Genomic DNA, 20726 nt, shown 5'->3' with positions numbered 1-20726 from the left:
TTAAAGGATGTTGAAGGTCTGATTGAGATTCTTTTTCTTCAAAGGATAGGAATTGTAGTAGTAGAGGGATAGGTTCACTGTTGAGGATGTTTAGTATCTGAAGAGAAGATTAATTTGATAGGTAAGTTTTCTCCAAAATTTTGCAAATTATAGAATAGAATGATAAAGTATTAGCCCTGGATGGGCCCTTGAAAGTCATTTAAAGCAGTCTCCTAGTAAAAGATACGGATAAGAAAGCCGAATTCCAGAAAGCTTGGGTGTTTTGTCAAAGGTCATATGGCTATTTGGTGGCTATACTATAAATATTAAAATATAATTGTTCATCAATTTTTAAAAATAATTGAGACAGGGTCTCACTCTGTTGCCCAGGCTGGAGTATAATAGCGCAAAGCTCATTGCAGCTTCAACCTCCTGGGTTCAAGCCATCCTCCCAACTCAGCCTCCTGAGTAGCTGGGACGATAGGTATGTGCCATCATGCCTGGCTAATTTTTTAAAAAACTTTTTGTAGAAATGGGGTCTTCCTATGTGGCCCAGGCTGGTCTCAAATTCCTGGGCTGAAGCTATCCTCCTGCATCAGCCTTTCAAAGTACTGGGGTTACAGGCTGCCCACCATGCCCAGCCTGCAATTTGCATCTCACTAATTATGACAGACCAGGAGCTGACAGATTAGGTTACCAATAGCCATAAATTAATTGAAATATTTACTAGGGTAGATTATGTCTAACTAATAAAGCTTTATCTTTGTGTTTCAGGACTTAAAACTGAAAACTGTGTGGAGAACCTAGGTAAGATATGCTTTAAAGTCTTGTCCCTGTAATAGGAATTTTATCAGTTACTTCTCATAGGTATGGGTCAGAGCCACCCCACCACTGTACTGTCATACTGTCAAACATCATTTTCTCACGGCTAAATTGTGCTACTGCTAGTATCTTTTCAGGTGGAGAGCCTAGGAGCCTTTGCTGCCAGCTCCCCACTGCCGCCCTCTTCCCCACCCCCAGACTCGCCAGTGGCTCTTCTCTCAAACACTGCATTGGCCTGGGCATGAAAGGAACATGCTGAGCCTGACCTTACAGGAGGTTAAGGTCTCCTTAATTCCCCCACACCTTCAGCTGTTTCCCACTGGACTCCTCTGCAGAGAGCTAGCTCCTGTTCCTGTATTTTGTTATCTTAGGAAATAACATTTGGGAGACCAGTGAAGGAATGGCATGAATACAGCTCAAGGAAGGAGGAGAATGGGATGACAGAAGGGTAATGTGGTCGATTTTAACTTCCTCAGGGAAAAATAAGAGGATGTAACAAAAAATCATCTTTCTTAGAGAACTGTGGGAAAGATTTGGTAGGGTAGACAGAAAATTCTAAGAGTATTCAGGAACAGCATGATCAAATGGGCCTAATCAATTTGAATTAAAGGTGCCGAAAATGCCTTTAGGTTAAGACATGCTTTGGGTGGATCATTTTGAAATTTCCTCATTAAAATGTTTAAAAACGTACCAAAGGTATCAGAAGAGAGAGAAGAAAAGTTCAAAAACAAGGGTCTGTTTCTAGCTGTCTTCCTGGTTAGCTTTTCTGTGAATTTTTTTTTTCATGTAATTTAAATGAATCTACATCCAGAGGCAGAGGCAAGTGGATTACTTGAGGTCAGGAGTTTGAGACCAGCCTGGACAACATGGTGAAAGCGTCTCTACTAAAAATATAGAAATTAGCCAGGTGTGGTGGCAGGTACCTGTACTCCCAACTACTTGGGAGGCTGAGGCAAGAGAATTGCTTGAACCTGGGAGGTGGAGGTTGCAATGAGCCCGGATCATGCCACTGCACTCCAGCCTAGGTGACAAAGCAAGACTCTGTCTCCAAAAAAAAAGGCCGGTGGCTCACCCCTGTAATCCCAGCACTTTGGGAGGCCGAGGCGGGTGGATCACGAGGTCAAAAGATCGAGACCATCCTGGTCAACATGGTGAAACCCCGTCTCTACTAAAAATACAAAAAATTAGCTGGGCATGGTGGCACGTGCCTGTAATCCCAGCTACTCAGGAGGCTGAGGCAGGAGAATTGCCTGAACCCAGGAGGCAGAGGTTGCAGTGAGCCGAGATCGTGCCATTGCACTCCAGCCTGGGTAACAAGAGCGAAACTCCATCTCAAAAAAAAAAAAAAAAAATCCATATTCATTTGTCTTTGAATTGAAATTTTATATTTCTTATAAGAACCATATTATGTTTTTTAAATATAAGCCAACTCAAATTTCTGTTATTAAAAACAGACAACGTAACATTCACATCTGAGCATTGTACCATGTAATAAAAACATGTCTGTATTTCAGAATATTTTCAACACATCAATGTCTACAACCCTGGTGAGTATGCTCTAATTTTTAAAAATAATCTTGGTTGTTTACTGTGGCTCATGCCTGTAATCCCAGAACTTTGGGAGGCTGAGGTGGGTGGGTCATTTGAGCCCAAGAGTTCGAGACCAGCCTGGGCAACATGGCGAAACCCTGTCTCTACAAAAAATACAAAACTTAACCAAGCATGGTGGTGTGCATCTGTAGTCGCAGCTACTTGGGAGGCTGAGGTGGGAGGATCACTTGAGCCTGGAAGGTAGAGGTTACAGGGAGCCAAGATCATGCCCACTGCACTCCAGCCTGGTTGGCAGGGCGAAACCCTGTCTCCAAAGTTAATAATAATCATCCTTACCTGGATGTTTAGTAGCTCTTTCTTGTTTAGCAAATGTAATTCTTAGTTGAAGAAAATTTGCAGATATAAAGCAGTGACTTGGCCTGTATGAGAGGCCAAAAAAACAAAGAACCTATTCTAGGGAAATGTACCTTCCTGAAATGAGAGAACTAGGTTTGTGGAGATTTGAACAATATGGACACTTTCTGGGCAGTAAGAGTGGTGAGAATGAAGAGCTAGTCATTCTTGACCAGTTCTGGGGCTTCTTAGGAATAGCACTCTATTCAGTCATTGAAATGAACCCATGTGACTCCAAATATTCAGACGAAAATACAAAATTCAGTGGATTTGCATCTCTCAAATACACTGATGCTTGATGTTTAACATGATTTAACTAAAATATGTGGGTGATTAGATGTTCTTAAAGTTTCCACTTAAGGATATATGGCCCAAATCATTTCTTTGCATGTAAGCTCCTTATCATGTGTTTGGCTCATGTGGCCACAATAAATTTTTCTTTGTTGGAAAGAGAAAAGTTTCCAGCCTTTTTAAAATATGCAATTTGCTTCATGTTTGGGAAGATACCTCCTGTCCTGATAGAAGTGAAGCATTTTATGCCTTGAGGACTTGCTTAGCTGTCCTTCTTTTTATTGTTCTGTTGCAGTCACAGGTTCTACTGTTCACTTCATGGGGACTTCAGCTGACTCTTCAAAACAGACATTTTCTCGGCTCCTTGAGATCCCTGGGAGACTAGCTATTTGTAATGACTTTTCTTAATAGTGGGGGCAGAGAATATCCCAGCTCATTAGCCAAGGTACATTTAGATTCTGGCCAGCACTTAAGTCTAGTAGGGTAGTTTCCTGGACATATCAAATGGTTCTTTATAGTCATATTTCCTAAAAATAATTTTGCTATAGCTATGGTAACTGCCAGTTCTTTTGTTCCATCGTTAAACTGATGAGTTTCTTTTTGTGACTCAGGTAAGAAGAAACAGAAGCTTGAAGACCATGGTAAGACATTTTTTATAAATTCTGGGGGCTTAAATTTTGCAAGATATCTCCTTTTACAGATGGGAATATTTTCATATTTTCTGAAAACAATTTTGCTGTAGCTCTAGTAACTGCCAGTTATTTTGTTCCATTGTTAAAACTGATAAGCTTCTTTTTGTAACTCAGGTGAGAAAAACCAGAAACTTGAAGACCATGGTAAGGCATTTATATAAATTCTGGGGCTTACGTTTTGCAATGTATCTCCTTTTACATGTGGGAACAGGTAAGAATGTCATGGTAAGAAAAGTGAGAAGAAGGCAGAGCCCACCTTAGCTTACTGGTTTGATATATTAGAGACCCTCCTGGGTTTCAGATAGAATTCTTTAGAAAAATGACACAGCAGGTCGGTATCTCCTGTCTAACAATCTTTAGGTCATCCCAGCAAATAGAGGAAGGTGTGACTAATTATTCCTCACATTCTTGAGACCTCTAGGGGATTGGGCAGGGCATAACAAATAGTGTTGTTTTTCTAAATTAAAATGACGATTCTTTGTGTTTATTTCTGTCTCCAGCAATCTGATTAATAGATGACATTAGCTATATCCATTTGATTATTTAGTACATTTCAAAGTATTACTCATCCTCAAGTATTTGTTTTTGTTTTATTTTTAATATTGCTCAAATGGCTAGGTGAGGTGGCTCATGCCTATAATTCCAGCACTTTGGGAGGCTGAGGTGGGTGGATCACAAGGTCTGGAGTTCAAGACCAGCCTGGCCAACATAGTGAAACCCCTGTCTCTACTAAAAATACAAAAATTAGCCAGGCATAGTGGCACACACCTGTAGTCCCAGCTACTTGGGAGGCTGAGGCAAGAGAAACACTTGAACCTGGGAGGTGGAGGTTGCAGTAAGCCAAGATTGCACCACTGCACTCTAGCCTGGGTGACAGAGTGAGGCTCCGTCTTGGGGTGGGGGAAGTACTCAAATGTCCTCAAGGGCACTGGGACAAGAACATTCTCATAAATTACTGGTGAGATTATAAATTGGAATTTTTTTTGGAGAGCAATTTAGTAGTATGTATTACCAGTCTTAAAAATGTTTATACCTTTTGACTTGTTTATGAAACACTTTTGGATATTTATCCCAAGGAAAGTAGAGATGAACACAAAGGTTTTTGTACAAAAGATGTTTATCACAGTGTTATGGTGGTGTCAGAAGACAAAATTACAGCAAATTTAAATATATCAATTGGCTTTATTTGAGATTCTACAATTGGACAACACTTCATTCCACAGAATAAGTGTTCCATTGAGCTGAGCTCAGCAGCGATTCTCCTGCCTCAGCCTCCCGAGTAGCTGGGATTACAGGCTTTAAAGACAGAAGAGCCAAAGAAAGGAGAAGCAAAGAATAGAGTGTATTAGTTACTTTTAGACAGAACAGTAGAAAAATAACTGATTAGTTGACATCAGTTTATTTCAGGCTACCTTTTTTGTGTGTAAGGATTGAAGCAGAGGGAACTTCATTTATCAAGCTGATTGAAGATTTTAAACCGGCCTGTTGGGGAAATTCTGTTACTTCTTTCTCCTAATTTCTTAGAAGGTCAGACAACTTAGTTTAGGTCATGTGGAACTTTAGCATGGGTGATTCCATTTCAATTTTTAGTCTGGTCTGTTGGGGCCTACTGCAGAAACTTAGTCCAAAGCAATGGCCTCCTGTAATTTTTATTTGACAGCAAAAATTTAGAAACAGCCTTAGTGTCCAACCATTGAGTATTGTTAAATAAAATACTATCTATATTATGAAACACTAAACAACTTAAAAATCATGTATTTGAGGCAGGGCGCAGTGGGTCACACCTGTAATCCCAGCACTTTGGGAGGCCAAGGCAGGCAGATCACGAGGTCAGGAGATCGAGACCATCCTGGCTAACACAGTGAACCCCCATCATACAAAAAAATTAGCCAGGCATGGTTGCACGTGCCTGTAGTCCCAGCTACTTGGGAGGCTGAGGGAGGAGAATCACTTGAATGCGGGAGATGGAGGTTGCAGTGAGCCAAGATCGTGCCACTGCATTCCAGCCTGGGCAACAAAGCGGGACTCCGTCTCAAAAAAACAAAACAAAAACAAAAATCATGTTTTTGAAAACATGTAAAGATATAAGAAAATGCTCTTAATACAGTGGTAAATGATAAGATATAAAATAGCATATGGAGTATAGTATTCTTTTAAAAATATATAAGCACATATATGTATGCATAGCAAAATGACTGAAATTTAAGAATGAGTAGAGTAGTTCTGAGATCTGCAATTTTAGAGAATTTTAATTTTTTAATGATTTTTCTCTATTTTTCCAGATTATTTATAATGTATTATATAATCAGGAAGCATACTTTATATATTACATATAATGACAATTTGGGTCAGGGTTTTGGGGTTGAATTTTTAAAAAATGAACAAGAGCTGCTTAATCTAGGAGAGATTCTGGGTCACTAGCCATAGTTTCTACCATCAGTTAGGCTCCAGTGGGTTAAATCTTTTCTGTTACCTTGTCCTCTGCCATTTCTCAAAAGGTTCTGAGTTTTCTACTACAGAAGTCAAGTATAAGGTTAAATTAATTTTCAAGCTGATTGTGTTTTTTTTACTAAATGTATTATATACATTTTTTATTATGTACATTTATTATATACATTTTATTATATATATTTTTATTATATACATTTTTTATATTACATTTTAAGAGAATAGCTCTTATTCTCATCCTTAGGAATAAAAAGCCAGGGGCTCACTCTTTCACCTGGTAAATAACCTATTTACAGAGACTAGCTACACGGTTAGGAGACAGTGAGGATTCCTGGGATGAAGAACACTGTGGAAGGCCAGCACAGTGGCTTACACCTGTAATCCCAGATCTCTGGGAGGTGTATGCAGGAGTATCATAGTGAGTTATGATCGTGTCACTGTACCCCACCCCAGCCTCCCTGCCTGGACGACACAGTGAGACACTGTCTCTCAAAAAAGAAAAAAAAAATACTGAGCCTGGAGAGTTTGAGGAATGAGTTAGACTAGAATGAAGGGACTTGATTTATTGAGTACTCTTTTTTGTTCTATGCAATGTATGAAGCACTTTTATGCAGACTTTCCTTTAATCCTCACTAACTGCAAACCTTCAAGGTAAATATTTCTTTTGCAAAATGAGAAATTGAAGTTAGGAGGGATTAAGTAGCCTGCTCAAAGTCATAGAGCTAATAACTGTAATTACAGTAGAGCTAAACCAAGCAGAAATGCAAAACCAGTACTGTTTCATTCAAAACTGATGCATTAGGACTGCCTTATGAAGATAAGGTTGGAGAGATGAGTTAGATCATGGAAGTTCTTGAAGTCCAGGCTGAGGAGTTTGGACGTGGTTACATTGGAGAATGAAGAGCCATCGAAAAATGTTTTTGTTGTTGCTGTTTCTTTTTTCTTTCCCCCTACCTTTTTTGTTTTGTTTTGTTTTTGAGACAGAGTTGGAAAGGAGGAAGTATAGACAAAAGAGAGCATTACCAGTATAAGAGAACTGATTAATGCAAACCAATATTCACTTCTGCCTTTAGGTATGAAAATCCTTGAACCCACCCAAATACCTGGTAAGACAACTTTTCTATTTACTCCTTGAGCCCAAGAATGAGGTGAGCACGATTCCCCAGGCATAAAAGAGAATACTGTCATGAGACTGTTATTCATGAGTATTTCCCTTATAGCTGCCTGCCAGTCATCTACAATATTTAGCTTGGGGAGAGCAGAGAAAGTGCCTTTGCTCCTGCACATTCATGTGCTCCTGGAACATCGTCTCTGGGGTGGGAAAGTTAGTTCTGCTCAGGATATGGCTGAGGGAAAGGCTCCTGGGATCTGGATGCATCAATCCAGCACCTTCCAGGTTCTACAGCTAAAGTTATTCAATAAATAGAAACCTAACTTTATGCACAAGTTGACTGTTAGTCTTGGCTAACATTTCATTGTCTGTATCTCCAGGTAACAAAACACGGTATTCTCCTGGCATAGGCACACTCTTTGAAGTGCTATGGCAGAAGACTCCTCTAATCTTGGTGTGGATTTGTAGAATGAGGGTTTATATAGGCAGAACTTTTAAATAAAAAGCCAGAAACTGTAGTGCAGTGGGGCCTTTGGTGCTTGCATCTCTTAAGCTCATCAGACAAGAGTTTGAAAATTATACTCAGTGGAGCAAACTATAAGTCATTGAAAACTTTTCTCATTTAGGAATGAAAATTCCAGAACCTTTTCCATTACCTGGTAAGTGACTGATAGACATGCCAGAGGGGAAGATGCCAGTTTGGTAGTCACCATTAGACATGCACGGGACTTCCTATGCCTCATAATTGTCATCTATCAAATGTAGCCATCAGTAGTCATACATACAAGACAGGAATATTTATAAGGACTGTAAAACCACAAAATCTCAGGGTGCAAGCCACTGTCCAATGCTTAAAACCCTTTCTTCCCAGTTCACATAGTACTTTGAAAATATTTTTTTGCAGGTTTTGTTATTATGAGAATGATGATCTGTTAAATAAATTAGATAGTTGGCATCTTAAAAATTATATTCAGCCAGGCACGGTAGCTCACGTCTGTAATCCCAGCACTTTGGGAGGCTGAGGGGGACGGATCACCAGGTCAAGAGATAGAAACCATCCTGGCCAACATGGTGAAACTCTGTCTCTACTAAAAAAAAAAAAATACAAAAATTAGCTGGTTGTGGTGGTGCACGCCTGTAGTCCCAGCTACTTGGGAGGCTGAGGCAAGAGAATTGCTTGAACCCGAGAGGCGGAGGTTGCTGTGAGCCGTGATTGCGTCTCTGCACTCCAGCCTGGCACCTGGCGACAGAGCAAGACTCTGTTTCAAAAAGAAAAAAAAAAAACTGTATCCATCCACACAGTGCTGAACTTCATCTAACACTGCTGTCAGTGGAAACTGCATGCTGTATACAGAAACAGTATGTTCTGTTAGTTAAATAAAGCACAAACATAGGCTCAGAGAAAAGGGTCCAGGACCTCCTTTATATTGACCCAAATTTGTGCTGTTGATTTGGCCACAACTTTGAAGTGAACCTCTAGTGACATTGATGACACACCTTGTGCATCTACATCTCTTCAGTTGGCTGGTCCTGAGTTTGCACAGTGCCATCATTGGGGCCTTGCTCATCACACTGTGGTTATCTGAAAGGCAGCCACTGAACATAGTAGAAGATGAATGTGAGCTGTTTAGACAAACAGACCTGGCATCAGGAAGGTCTCTCCTCTGCCACTTTCCTCTGGGTAACTTTGTACAAGTTATTTCACTTTCTATGCCTCTGCTTTCACATCTGTAAAATGAGGAAGGCTTCTGTCTTGCAGGACTGTTGAACGACTTAATGAGATAAAGTACCTAGCAAAATGAATGGTAGTAACAGTAATAAATGGTAGCTGTCTTTGTTATTATCTGACAACCTTTTTCTCATTTAGGAATAGAAGTGATACAACTGAATGAAAAACCTGGTAATACATTCTTTTTTTTTTTTAATTTTTTATTGGATTTTAGGTTTTGGGGTACATGAGCAGAGCATGCAAGACAGTTGCATAGGAACACACATAGTAATACATTCTTTACTGGGGGTGGAGGCACCACAGAGTCTAAGTTCTTTACCACAGTCATTCAGTTAGCTCAGTCTTACGGGGTCTGGGGAAGACATCTGGGCTGTATACTTTTTGATACCCCAGTTTGCAATCCAGACTGGGAAAATGTTGAGAACTTCTTCCTTCAGTGTGAGCAGCAGGCTGTTGTTATTGTTCTCTGGGCCAGACATCAAAAAAGGCACTTGATCTTAAACTGGAACAGTTGGCTTCCAGCTGGGCCTGTCTATTCCAGAATGAGGCAGGAAGCTTCCCAGGGTAAGGGAATCTGTAGACATAGAAATAGCATCAAACTGTGAATGAGGACCATGCAGCGTGCCAATATTGGGACCAGCCATTCTGTACTCCTGACTGCACTCTGTATCCTCCAATAGGTCACTAGATTTTGCTGGGACTAGTGTGTTGTGCCGTCTCCTGGAAAACTGTGTGTAGGTTTTTAAAAGGTGATGTGAAAACAGTACACAGGATCTCATTTAATCCAATAAGGTACATGTTATTGACACTTCAGAGATGAGAACATGGAACATAAGCAGGTTAAGGAATTTATAATAGGCTAGAAAGAGACACCCAAACTTTTCAAGCTCTGTTCACTTTGTGGTACACTTGTATTCCAGCCAGATTTAGTTATTAACCCCTATCCTGGGCTCCTAGAACTGGTATTTGGCTTGAAAGCTGTTAAAATTTGGTGCCATCATAATATTTCAATGCTGGGCACACACTTGGTAGTACAGATGGTCTCCAACTTACATGGTTCTGTAAGAATTAAAGAGGAAAGAAACATGAAAAGGTGGCTTGCCAGTTAGGACAGATTTATTTTAGAGAAAACAAACCTGAGAGGCACCTTCTGGCAAGTTAGGTCAGAGGCACGCTCTCTTACAGACTAAGAGTTTTTAAGAATTCATGGTGGGAGAGTCTGTCAGAGGCTTGAACTGCTTCTGTGTCTCTTTGTTGTGCTTATCTGGGAGGAAGAGTTGTGTGTCTGTCCCATACATCTTTCTACAGCTGCAGGCATATCCCCAAGTCTGCTTTTAGCTTCCCTATCTTAGTGCACCTGAAGGGAAAGGAATGTGCTTTTTAAGGCCCACTTTTTACTGGGGCCCATTATATGAGGGTGAAGTTTGGCAGTTACCCAAGAGACTTTCCTGCCACCTCCTTCTGTGCCCAAGCTGTTTTATTTGTGTTTTACTGTTTGCTCTTTCTGGACACCCGTAGTTAGAACAGAAGTGATTTCCCTGAAATGCATTAGTCTAGAAAGCGAACTAGAACTTAAAGTGGTGGTGATTGTCTGAGATGACAGTGCTCCTGCTCTGTCAGGTTCAGCTTAGGATTTGTCGACTTTGCAATGGTCTGAAAGCCATACACATTCAGTAAAAACCATACTGTGAATGCCTATATCATTCTCTTTTTCATGTTCTGTACATTATTCAATAGATTACATGAGATATTCAACATTTTATTATCGAATAAGCTTTATGTTCAGTGATTTTGCCCAACTGCAGGCTCATGTAAGTGTTCTGAGCACATTTAAGGTAGGCTAGGTTAAGCCATGATGTTCTTGTAGATTGGGTGTGTTAAATGTATTTTCAGCTTACATTGGATTTATTGAGACACAACTCCACCATAAGTTGAAGAGCACTTGTATAGCACAGTAATTCAGAGCAAATTTGAAATTAGATATTTCTAGCACCAGTTAACTCTGATTTTATGCATGGCATCCCTCAAAACATTGCATAAACGTTTTAAGGAATAGCTATGAAATGTGGATAATTATACTGGCCTAATAAGACTGTTAAGAAGTAAAGGTGACAATGTACATAAGCATTTGCACAATGCATGGCACACAGTAAACTCTCAATGAATTGTAGTTATTCATGTTGTACTTGGGAATCTGAGTTCAATATGTAGAAAATACGTTTTTGTAAACAAAATTTTAACTTTTATTTTAATGTAAACACATATTGATGGTTAAAAAAAATTCAAAGAGCACAGATGAGTACAAATTAAACCCTTCCCCCAACCCCACACATACCCGTAAACTGATTACCCTGCCCTTCAGACCCACTCCCAGAGATAACCAAGTTTGCTTAATTTTTAATCAGATCTTTGTCTTCTGGATGAACAGATGTACAGTGTAATTAACTCAAAATCTCTTTATATTTTAGAAGATAAAAGTCAAGGAAATACCAACAATCCTAGTAAGAAATATCTCATTTCCTCAGTTGATAAATGCCTGTTTCTGTAATGTAGAAAAAGTGAGAAATTAATTTTTCCACATAAAGGGAACAAAGTTGCGAATGTTTAAGGCATCTTAATAACAGAGTATAATGTCATATCCCGAAGCTTGTGTGTGCATGTGTGTGTTAGGGACAATATAACTTTGTTTCTTAAATAATCATTTTCTATTGTATCTAGAGTCTCTACTCTTTAGAACACTGGTTCTCACCAGCCTGGAGACTGGGAGCAAAATATAAAAAGAAAAAATACATTAAAAAAGAAAGAACAGTGGTTCTCAACCCTTTCAACCCAATTCTCCCTTCTTATAACTCATATTAAGTCCTTATATTATCCTGACAGAATAAGATGCACCTGTAACCATAAAAAACATCATGTCATATGTAATTTATGTTAAATTACATATATTCCAATATGTAAATGCTTAGTTTATACTAAGAGGTTTAATAAAGTAGACAGATGTTTACATTTATTTATGCAAATAAATTTGGGTTGAAAAGAACATTGGAAGCTATTCTATACAGGAAGTATAAGAAAATGGAAGAAATACAGTAGATACTAAATAAAAATTGAGTATAATGTTTATCAAAACTATTAAAATATTTTTTAATACATAAAACTGCTTTGATTATTTTAAATAGGTTTTAACTTACATATATGTCTAGCAGTACAATTGAAAGTTGTGCAGGAAGTCAGCCAATTTTTCAGGGTCCAGGACTGGAGCACTGTAGGATATCTAGTCCTCTACCTCCACCCCACTGTTGGCATTGATAAAAAAAAAATACTCTTGAAAATTGTCCAGACTGCCTCTTGGAGCAATACTGCCTCGTGAGAGCCATTGGTCTATGGTAACATACCATCATCATGCATTGCTTAATGATAGAGATGTGTTCTGATTAATGTGTTGTTAGGTGATTCTGTCGTTGTGCAAACATCATAGTGTGTACTTACCCAACCCTAGATGGTAGAGCCTGCTACACATGTAGGTTACATGGTACAGCCTACTGCTCTTAGGCTACAAGCCTTTATAGCATGTTACTGTACTGAGTACTGTAGGGAACAGTAACACAGTGGTATTTTTATATCTAAATATAGAAAAGTTATGGTAAAAAAATAAAAGATAAAAAGTGGTACAGGTGTACAGGACACTTAACATGAATGGAGCTTGTAGGCCCAGAAGTTGCTCTGGGCGATGAGTGTTGAGTGAATGTGAAGGCCTGAGACACTACTGTACACTCTTGTAGACTTTATACATACTGTACAGAGGCTAAGCTAAATTCACTAAAAAATTTCCTCTTAAACAGTAAACCATAGTTTAATGTAACTTTTTTACTTTATAAACTTAATTTTCTTTAACTCCTTGATTCTTTTTTATAGTAACACTTAGCTTAAAACACATTGTAGAGTAGTACAGAAATATTTTTTCTTTATATCCTTATTCCAGAAAGCTTTTTTATCACCTTTTTCTTTAACTTTTTAAACTTTTGTTAACAACTGAGACACAAACATAGAGATTAGCCTAGGCCTGTACAGGGTTAGGATCATCAATATCACCGTCTTCCACCTCCATGTCTGGTTCCACTGGAAGGTCTTCAGGGTCAGTAACATGCAGCATGCATAGAACTGTCATCGCCTATGATAATGGCTTCTGGAGTATCTCCTGAAGGACCTGCCTCAGGCTGTTATATAGTTAATTTTTTTAATAAGTGAAAATGCAGTCTAAAATAATGATTAAAAGTATAGTAAATACATAAAACAGTAACATAGTTGTTTATTATCAAGTGTTATGTATTGTACATAATTGTATATGCTATAGTCTTACACAGCTGGCAGTGCAGTAGTTTATTTACACAAGCATCACCCCAAACACGTAATATGTGACAATGGCTACAGTGTTGCTAGGCAATAGGAAGTTTTCAGCTCTGTTATAATCTCTGTCATATATGTGGTCTATCATTGATGGAAACATCGTTATGCATTGCATGACTGTACTAATGCATGCGTGCATCTGCCTATCCATTTCTCCGTGTTTATACATCTAACTGCATGTTTATAACTATGGCAAGTAAATTGATGATATGAAGGCTTTTACAGATCTTACTGGCTATTTTTCTTGGTTTTATTTATGAAATCTGAGTGGTGATCCCATTTGGATACTTTCAGTCAACACTTGCCTATAGTTTAAACAAAAACAGTTACCTGAGTTTAGAGCAGCATGAAACAGTTTATCCTATGGATGGACTCCACCGCTCCTCTCCACTAGTTCAAATGAAAGAGAAGGAGTTTTTCCAGCAATGTATGTATGAAGGGAAAAATATTTATTTATTTTTATCAACTTGCAGAGATTAGTGTTTAAAAAACAATGCAGCTATAGTTAGCCCTCTGTATCCTCTGGGATTCAACCAACTGTGGATTGAAAATACTTAGGGGAAAAATAATACAAATTAAAAAACCCATTCAGTGTAACAACTACTTACATATCATTTACATTTTATTAGATGATATAAGAAATCTAGAGATGGTATAAGGTATACAGGAGGATGTGTGTAGGTATATGGAAATACTGTGTATGCTATTTTATTTAGTTAATTAATTTATTTTTGAAACAAGCTGTTCTGTCGCCCAGGCTGGAGTGCAATGGTGCAATTTCGGCTTACTGCAACCTCCACCTCCCGGGTTCAAGTGGTTCTCATGCCTCAGCCTCCCAAGTAGCTGGGATTACAGCATGCCCCATCATTCCAGGCTAAGTTTTGTATTTTTAGTAAAGGTGGCGTTTTGCCATGTAGCCTAGTTGGTCTCTAAGTCCTAGCCTCGAGAGATTTGCCTGCTTCAGTCTCTCAAAGTGTTGGGATTCCAGGCGAGAGCCACTGTGCCTAGCCGTGTATGCTATTTTATATAAGGGACTTAAGCATCTGTGGATTTTGGTATCCTTAGGGGTTCTAGAACCGATCCCCAAGGATACTGAGGGATGACTGTATATCCAGTTGTATGTTGGTGGTAATCTTGTTTGAAATAGAAGAGACACAGAGTTAAACTTTACCTTGCATGTATATACAAAAAATGGAAATAGAAAAATTGGTAAAAAATGCTAGAGAACTTGAATAACATAAAATCATTATCTTGCCTACATAGAAATGTAAAAGCATGTGAAATCCTAGATAAAACCTAGTCAGCTGGCTGTGGTAGCTCACACCTGTAATCCCAGCACTTTGGGAGGCTGAGGTGGGTGGATCACAAGGTCAGGAGTTCAAGACCAGCCTGACAAATATGGTGAAACCCTGTGTCTACTCAAAATACACACACACACAAAAATTAGCTGAGCATGGTAACGCACACCTGTAATCCCAGCTACTCAGGAGGCTGAGGCAGGAGAATCCCTTGAACCTGGGAGGTGGAGGTTGCCGTGAGCTGAGATCACACCACTGCATTTCAGCCTAGGTGACAGAAGGAGACTCCATCTCAAAAACAGCAACAAAAAAAACCTTAGGGTCGCAGGCCTTCATATATAGTCCACCCTTGAACAACACAGGTTTGGACTGCATGGATCCACTTATACACAGATTTTTTTTTCAATAAATATACTGGAAAATTTTTTGGAGATTTGCATCAATTTGAAGAAACTTGCAGACAAACTGCATGGCCTAGAAATATTTTTTAAAAATAAGAAAAAGATATGTCATGAATGCATAAAATATATGTAGATACTAGTCTAGTTTATCATTTACTACCATAAAACATAAAATACCATGTGTTGCTCAACATCTCTGAGGAGTTCGCTGCCAGTAAATTGCACATTACAGTAAAAAGGGATCTCTCACAGTTCTCATGTATTTTTTGTCATGTTTGGTGCAATACCATAAACCTTGAATAACACCATGGGACTCACAGGAAGTGCCACTAGTGATGCTGGAAGTGCTCACAAGCAGAGAAAAGTCATGATGTTACAAGACAAAGTAGAATTGCTTGGTATGTAGATTGAGGTCTGCAGCTGCAGTTGCCAGCCATTTCAGACAGATAATTCATCTTGTAAACAGATGATGTAAACTAGGTTATTAATATATACACTACAGTACTATAAATGTATTTTTCTCCTCCCTATGATTTTCTTAATATTTTCTCTATTGTAAGAATGCAATACATAATACATATAACTTTCAAAATATGTGCTAATCAATTATTTTTATCTTTTTAAAAATAGAGATGGGGTCTCGCTGTGTTGCCCAGGCTCAAACTCCTGGTCTCAAGCGATCCTCCTGCCTTGGCCTCCTAAAATGCTGGGATTACAGGTGTGAGCCACCATGCCCCAACTAGAATACAGTATGTAATACATATCGTCTACAAAATATAACCTAAAAAGCAAGCATGGTATGCATGATGAGTGATCCATCCACTAGATTATATGGCTCAGTGAGTAACAATTCTCATTAACTATTTATATTACCAGTAAGGCTTCCAGTCAGTGATAGGCTATTAGTAGTTAAGTTTTTGGGAATCAGGTTACATGTAGGTTTTCATTGTGTGGGGACTGGCACCCCAACACCCATATTGTTCCAAGGGTCAACTGTATTTGGAAATATAGCCTGAAATCTGTAATGAATTACATTTATTTGAAAACTGTTCTTGGCTGGAAGTATTTCAGGTAAGTTTCTAATTCAACTTTAGTGTCATTGTTTAGATATTCAGGATATATCATATAGGTGGATGATATTTGATATAAAAAATGATGTGTCAGTGACTGTGTATTCTTGTTAACAGCTCCAGGTCCAGTTCCTGTTCCAAGTCCCAAAAGCCATCCTTCTGCATCTCTAGGCAAAATGCTGCTTCCACAGTTTGGGATGGTCATTTTAATCAGTGTTTCTGCTCTAAATCTCTTCATTGATCTGTAGTATGATACACTGTTTATCTTTCTTATTCTTTACTTGAAATAACTATATGGATTCCACAGGAGATCAAAAGGAATGATTTATTTTCACTTGTTGGCCAAAGTCCCTTGATAAAATGAGAACTGTGTATTTGTTACTCATTTTGCAAATTCAGAAAGTTGGTCCAGATATATGTCACAGAATTAACTTTTCACTTCTATACTAACCTTATAATTGAAAAAAATCCTGAAAACTGTATATTTCTGATTTAATTCAATAAAAGATTTTGATTAGATATATCAGAATTGCCAGTATGCTCAATACTGTTATTGTTTAACATGAATTTAATATCTGAATTAGAACTTTAAGGATAGTCTAAAGTTCTAGTAGTCATCTGTCTTAATCTGTTTGTATTGCTGTAATAGACTACCATAGACTGAGTAACTTATAAGCAACAGAAATTTCTTTCCCACCAGTTCTGGAGGCTGGAAAGTCCAAGATAAGGTGCCAGCAGACTTAGTTCCTGGTGAGGACTGTCTTCTCACCATCTCACATGGCAGAAGGGGTAAAAGAGATAGAGCACTAATCTCATTCATGAAGCCTCCATCCTCATCATGATCTCCCAAAAGCTCTACCTCCTAATATCACCATATTGAGTGTCAGGATTTCAACATGACGTTTTTGAGGATACAACTACTCGTCTGTAGCACTTGGTTATTACTTGCTTGGATAACTGAGTCCAGTTATCTAACCAGCTATATGATCAAGGACCACAGGCATGCCTTATATATGTAGTCACTAGTGGGAAAGAAATCTAGCAGGATGACTGGGCCTGTCTTTAAAAGGCTGACCTTAGGCCCTGTCTGGTATATTTATCTGGTTGAACTACAGCAATATTAAAACATGAAAAATGAAAGGCTAAAGAAGTAAGCATAGTATGCACGATGAGTGATCCATCCACTAGATTATATGGCTTAGTAACAAGTCTCATCAATTAGACCAACTCTTCCTACTATAAGGAGGTATATGCAGAGAGACAGAAACTCCTATACTTGGTTACATGGTTAAGAATGATGGCCATCCCTATCTTCTGGGCCAAGGAGAGAAATTCCTGTCCCAACACTGTTGGTATTGCAATATAATGGGTAGGAAAGAATGATGAGAGGGTAGTAGTGTAACAAATTTGCATGCCATTAACTTGGCAGAAGTAACTGCATACTTCTGGCAGTCAATCTGGAAAGAAACAGTTTTAAAGTTCCTAGTCTTGGCCAGGCATGGTGGCTCAGGCCTGTAATCCTAGCACTTTGGCAGGCCAAGGCAGGACTGCTGGAGTCTAGGAGTTCAAGACCAGCCTGGGCAACATAGCCAAGACCCCATCTCTACAAAAAACAAGAAATATTAGCCAGTTGTGGTGGCACATGCCTATAGTCCCAGCTACTCAAGAGTCTGAGGTGGGAAGATTGCTTAAGCCTGGTCTGCAGTGAGACGTAACTATGCCACTGCACCCCAGCCTGGGTGACAGACTTGTCTCAAAAAAACCCACAAAAATTCCTACTCTACACAACTGTAATCTATACAACTGAGGAAAAATCTCTTCAGTGGGTTCTCAGAGGATGGATTCCAGATATACAGTGCATCACACTTTTCACCATCCCCATAGTAAATACAATAGCAAGATTCATGGGGCTGTTCCTTATAACACCTGTCAATATAAGCCAAAGCATCATAGAGAAGTGCAAAGTTAGAGCATCTCAAGAGCAGCCAACATGATACAGCCCAAACATATAGTGTATACTCATAAATACTGTTTAAAATGATCCAGTGGTTAAAGACCTACTATTTAACATACGATGTGCAACTCAGTTTCTAGTATTTCAAATACTATTGACATACTAGGGAATTCTTAATACTACATGATATCTGAAGTTTTATTTTTTTGTTCAATTAACATGCTATTTAATTACTTTATATAAAAAACGATAGCCGTGTGTGTGTGTGTGTTTGTGTGTGTGTATTTTTTCTTTATAATTGTACTTTAGGTTCTGGGGTACATGTGCAGATCATGCAGGATTGTTGCATGGGTACACACCATGGCAAGGTGGTTTGCTGCCATCATCCTCCCATCACTTATATCTGGTATTTCTCCCCTCATTATCCCTCCCCACCCCCCGCTGTCCCTCCCCTAGCCCCCACCAACTGACCGCAGTGTGTGATGCTCCCCTCCCTGTGTCCATGTGTTCTAATTGTTCAACCCCCGCCTATGAGTGGTAACATTCAGTGTTTGCTTTTCTGTTCTTGTGTCAGTTTGCTGAGAATGATGGTTTCCAGATTCATCCATGTCCCTATGAAGGCCACTAACTCATCATTTTTTTGTGGCTGCATAGTATTCCATGGTATATATGTGCATTTTCTTTATCCAGTTTATTGTTGATGGACATTTGGGTTGGTTGCAGGTCTTTGCTATTGTAAACAGTGCCGCACTCTAATGATGGTTTCCTTTGCTGTACAGAAGCTCTGGAGTTTAATTCGATCCTACTTGTCTATTTTGGCTTTTGTTGCCATTGCTTTTGGTGTTTTAGCCATGAAGTCCTTGCCTATGCCTATGTCCTGAATGGTTTTGCCTAGGTTTTCTTCTAGGGTTTTTATGGTGTTAGGTCTTATGTTTAGATCTTTAAACCATCTGGAGTTAATTTTAGTGTAAGGTGTCAGGAAGGGGTCCAATTTCTGCTTCCTGCACAAGGCTAGCCAGTTTTCCCAACACCATTTATTAAACAGGGAATCCTTTCCCCATTGCTTTTGTCAGGTTTGTCAAAGATCAGATGATTGTGGATGTGTGGTGTTGCTTCTGAGGCCTCTCTTCTGTTCCATTGGTCTATGTCTCTGTTTTGGTACCAGTACCATGCTGTTTTGATTACTGTGGCCTTGTAATATAGTTTGAAGTCAGGCAGCATGATGCTTCCAGCTTTGTTCTTTTTGCTTAGAATTGACTTGGCCATGTGGGTTCTCTTTTGGCTCCATACGAAGTTTAAGGTGGTCTTTTTTTCCCGTTCTGTGAAGGTCATTGGTAGCTTGATGGGGATAGCATTGAATTTATAAACTACTTTGGGCAGTATGGCATTCTCATGATATTGATTCTTCCTAACCATGAGCATGGAATATTTTTCCATCTGTTTGTGTCCTCTCTTATTTTGTTGAGTAGTGGTTTGTAGTTGTCCTTGAAGAGGTCCTTTACATTCTTTGTTAGTTTTATGTATTCTTAGGTATTTTATTCTCTTTGTAGCAATTGTGAATGGGAGTCCACTTTCGATTTGGCTGTTATTGGTGTATAGAACTGCTTATTTCTGCACATTGATTTTGTATCCTGAGACTTTGCTGAAGTTGCTTATCAGTCTCAGGAGAGTTTGGGCTGAGACAATAGGGTCTTCTAAATATACAATCATTTCATCTGCAAATAGAGACAGTTTGACTTCCTCTTTTCCTAATTGAATACCTTTTATTTCTTTTTCTTGCCTGATTGCTCTGAATACATATTGACTACGAGTGGTGAGAGAGGGCATCCTTGTCTTGTGCCAGATTTCAAAGGGAATGCTTCCAGCTGTTGCCCATTCAATATGTTATTGGCTGTGGGTCTGTCATAAATAGCTTTTATTATTTTGTGATATGTACCATCGATAACTAGTTTACTGAGGGTTGTTAGTATAAAGGGCTGTTGAATTTTGTCAAAGGCCTTCTCTGCATCAATTGAGATAATCATGTGGTTTTTGTCTTTGGTTCTGTTTATGTGCATGAATTACGTTTATAGACTTGTGTATGTTGAACCAACCTTGCATCCCCAGGATGAAGCCTACTTGATCATGACGAATAAGCTTTTTGATTTGCTGTTGCATTCTGTTTGCCAATATTTTATTGAAGATTTTTGCATCAGTGTTCATCATGGATATTAGCCTGAAGTTTTCTTTTTTAGTTGAGTCTCTGCCCAGTTTTGCTATTAGGATGATGTTGGTCTCATAAAATGATTTGGGAAGGATTCCCTCTTTTTGTATTGTTTGGAATAAATTCAGAAGGAATGGTACCAGCTCCGCTTTGTACGTCTGGTAGGAGTACATCTGGTAGGAGTTTACAGCTGTAAACTCCTCTGGACCTAGGCTTTTTTTTTAGCTGGTAGGCTAATTGCTGCCTCAACTTCAGCCCTTGTTATTGGTCTATTCAGGGATTCAACTTCTTCCTGGTTTAGTCTTGGGAGAGTGTAAATGTCCAGGAATTTATCCATTTCTTCCAGATTTACTGGTTTGTGTGCATAGAGTTGTTTG

The 20726-nt window shown here is 38.9% G+C and overlaps 2 protein-coding genes across 25 annotated transcripts in view; one reads left to right on the top strand and one right to left on the bottom strand.

The window, feature by feature from the left end:
• The window catches only part of ART3 (ADP-ribosyltransferase 3 (inactive)), a 111656-nt gene extending 94941 nt beyond the window's left edge, over positions 1-16715 (top strand). For 7 of the 24 annotated variants that reach the window (XM_078367055.1, XM_035293514.3, XM_035293504.3 and 4 more), the window contains 9 exons: positions 754-786; positions 2316-2348; positions 3648-3677; positions 3843-3872; positions 7250-7282; positions 7914-7946; positions 9155-9187; positions 11485-11517; positions 16310-16715. In XM_078367055.1, the coding sequence (XP_078223181.1) occupies positions 754-786; positions 2316-2348; positions 3648-3677; positions 3843-3872; positions 7250-7282; positions 7914-7946; positions 9155-9187; positions 11485-11517; positions 16310-16440 (389 nt within the window). In that variant the 3' untranslated portion in view covers positions 16441-16715. Of the gene's footprint in view, positions 1-753; positions 787-2315; positions 2349-3647; positions 3678-3842; positions 3873-7249; positions 7283-7913; positions 7947-9154; positions 9188-9696; positions 11518-15752; positions 15872-16309 lie in introns of all 24 variants that reach the window. The other 17 variants (XM_078367059.1, XM_035293513.3, XM_078367060.1 and 14 more) reach the window with 6 other exon arrangements.
• The window catches only part of NUP54 (nucleoporin 54), a 52194-nt gene continuing 40916 nt past the window's right edge, over positions 9449-20726 (bottom strand). The window contains exon 13 of the mRNA XM_078367048.1: positions 9449-9590. Within this exon, the coding sequence (XP_078223174.1) occupies positions 9549-9590 (42 nt within the window). The 3' untranslated portion in view covers positions 9449-9548. The remainder of the gene's footprint in view (positions 9591-20726) is intronic.

The sequence above is a fragment of the Callithrix jacchus genome, chromosome 3, assembly GCF_049354715.1.
Source record: "Callithrix jacchus isolate 240 chromosome 3, calJac240_pri, whole genome shotgun sequence".
Lineage (NCBI taxonomy): Eukaryota > Metazoa > Chordata > Mammalia > Primates > Cebidae > Callithrix > Callithrix jacchus.
This window is presented reverse-complemented; position numbering and strand designations above follow the sequence as displayed.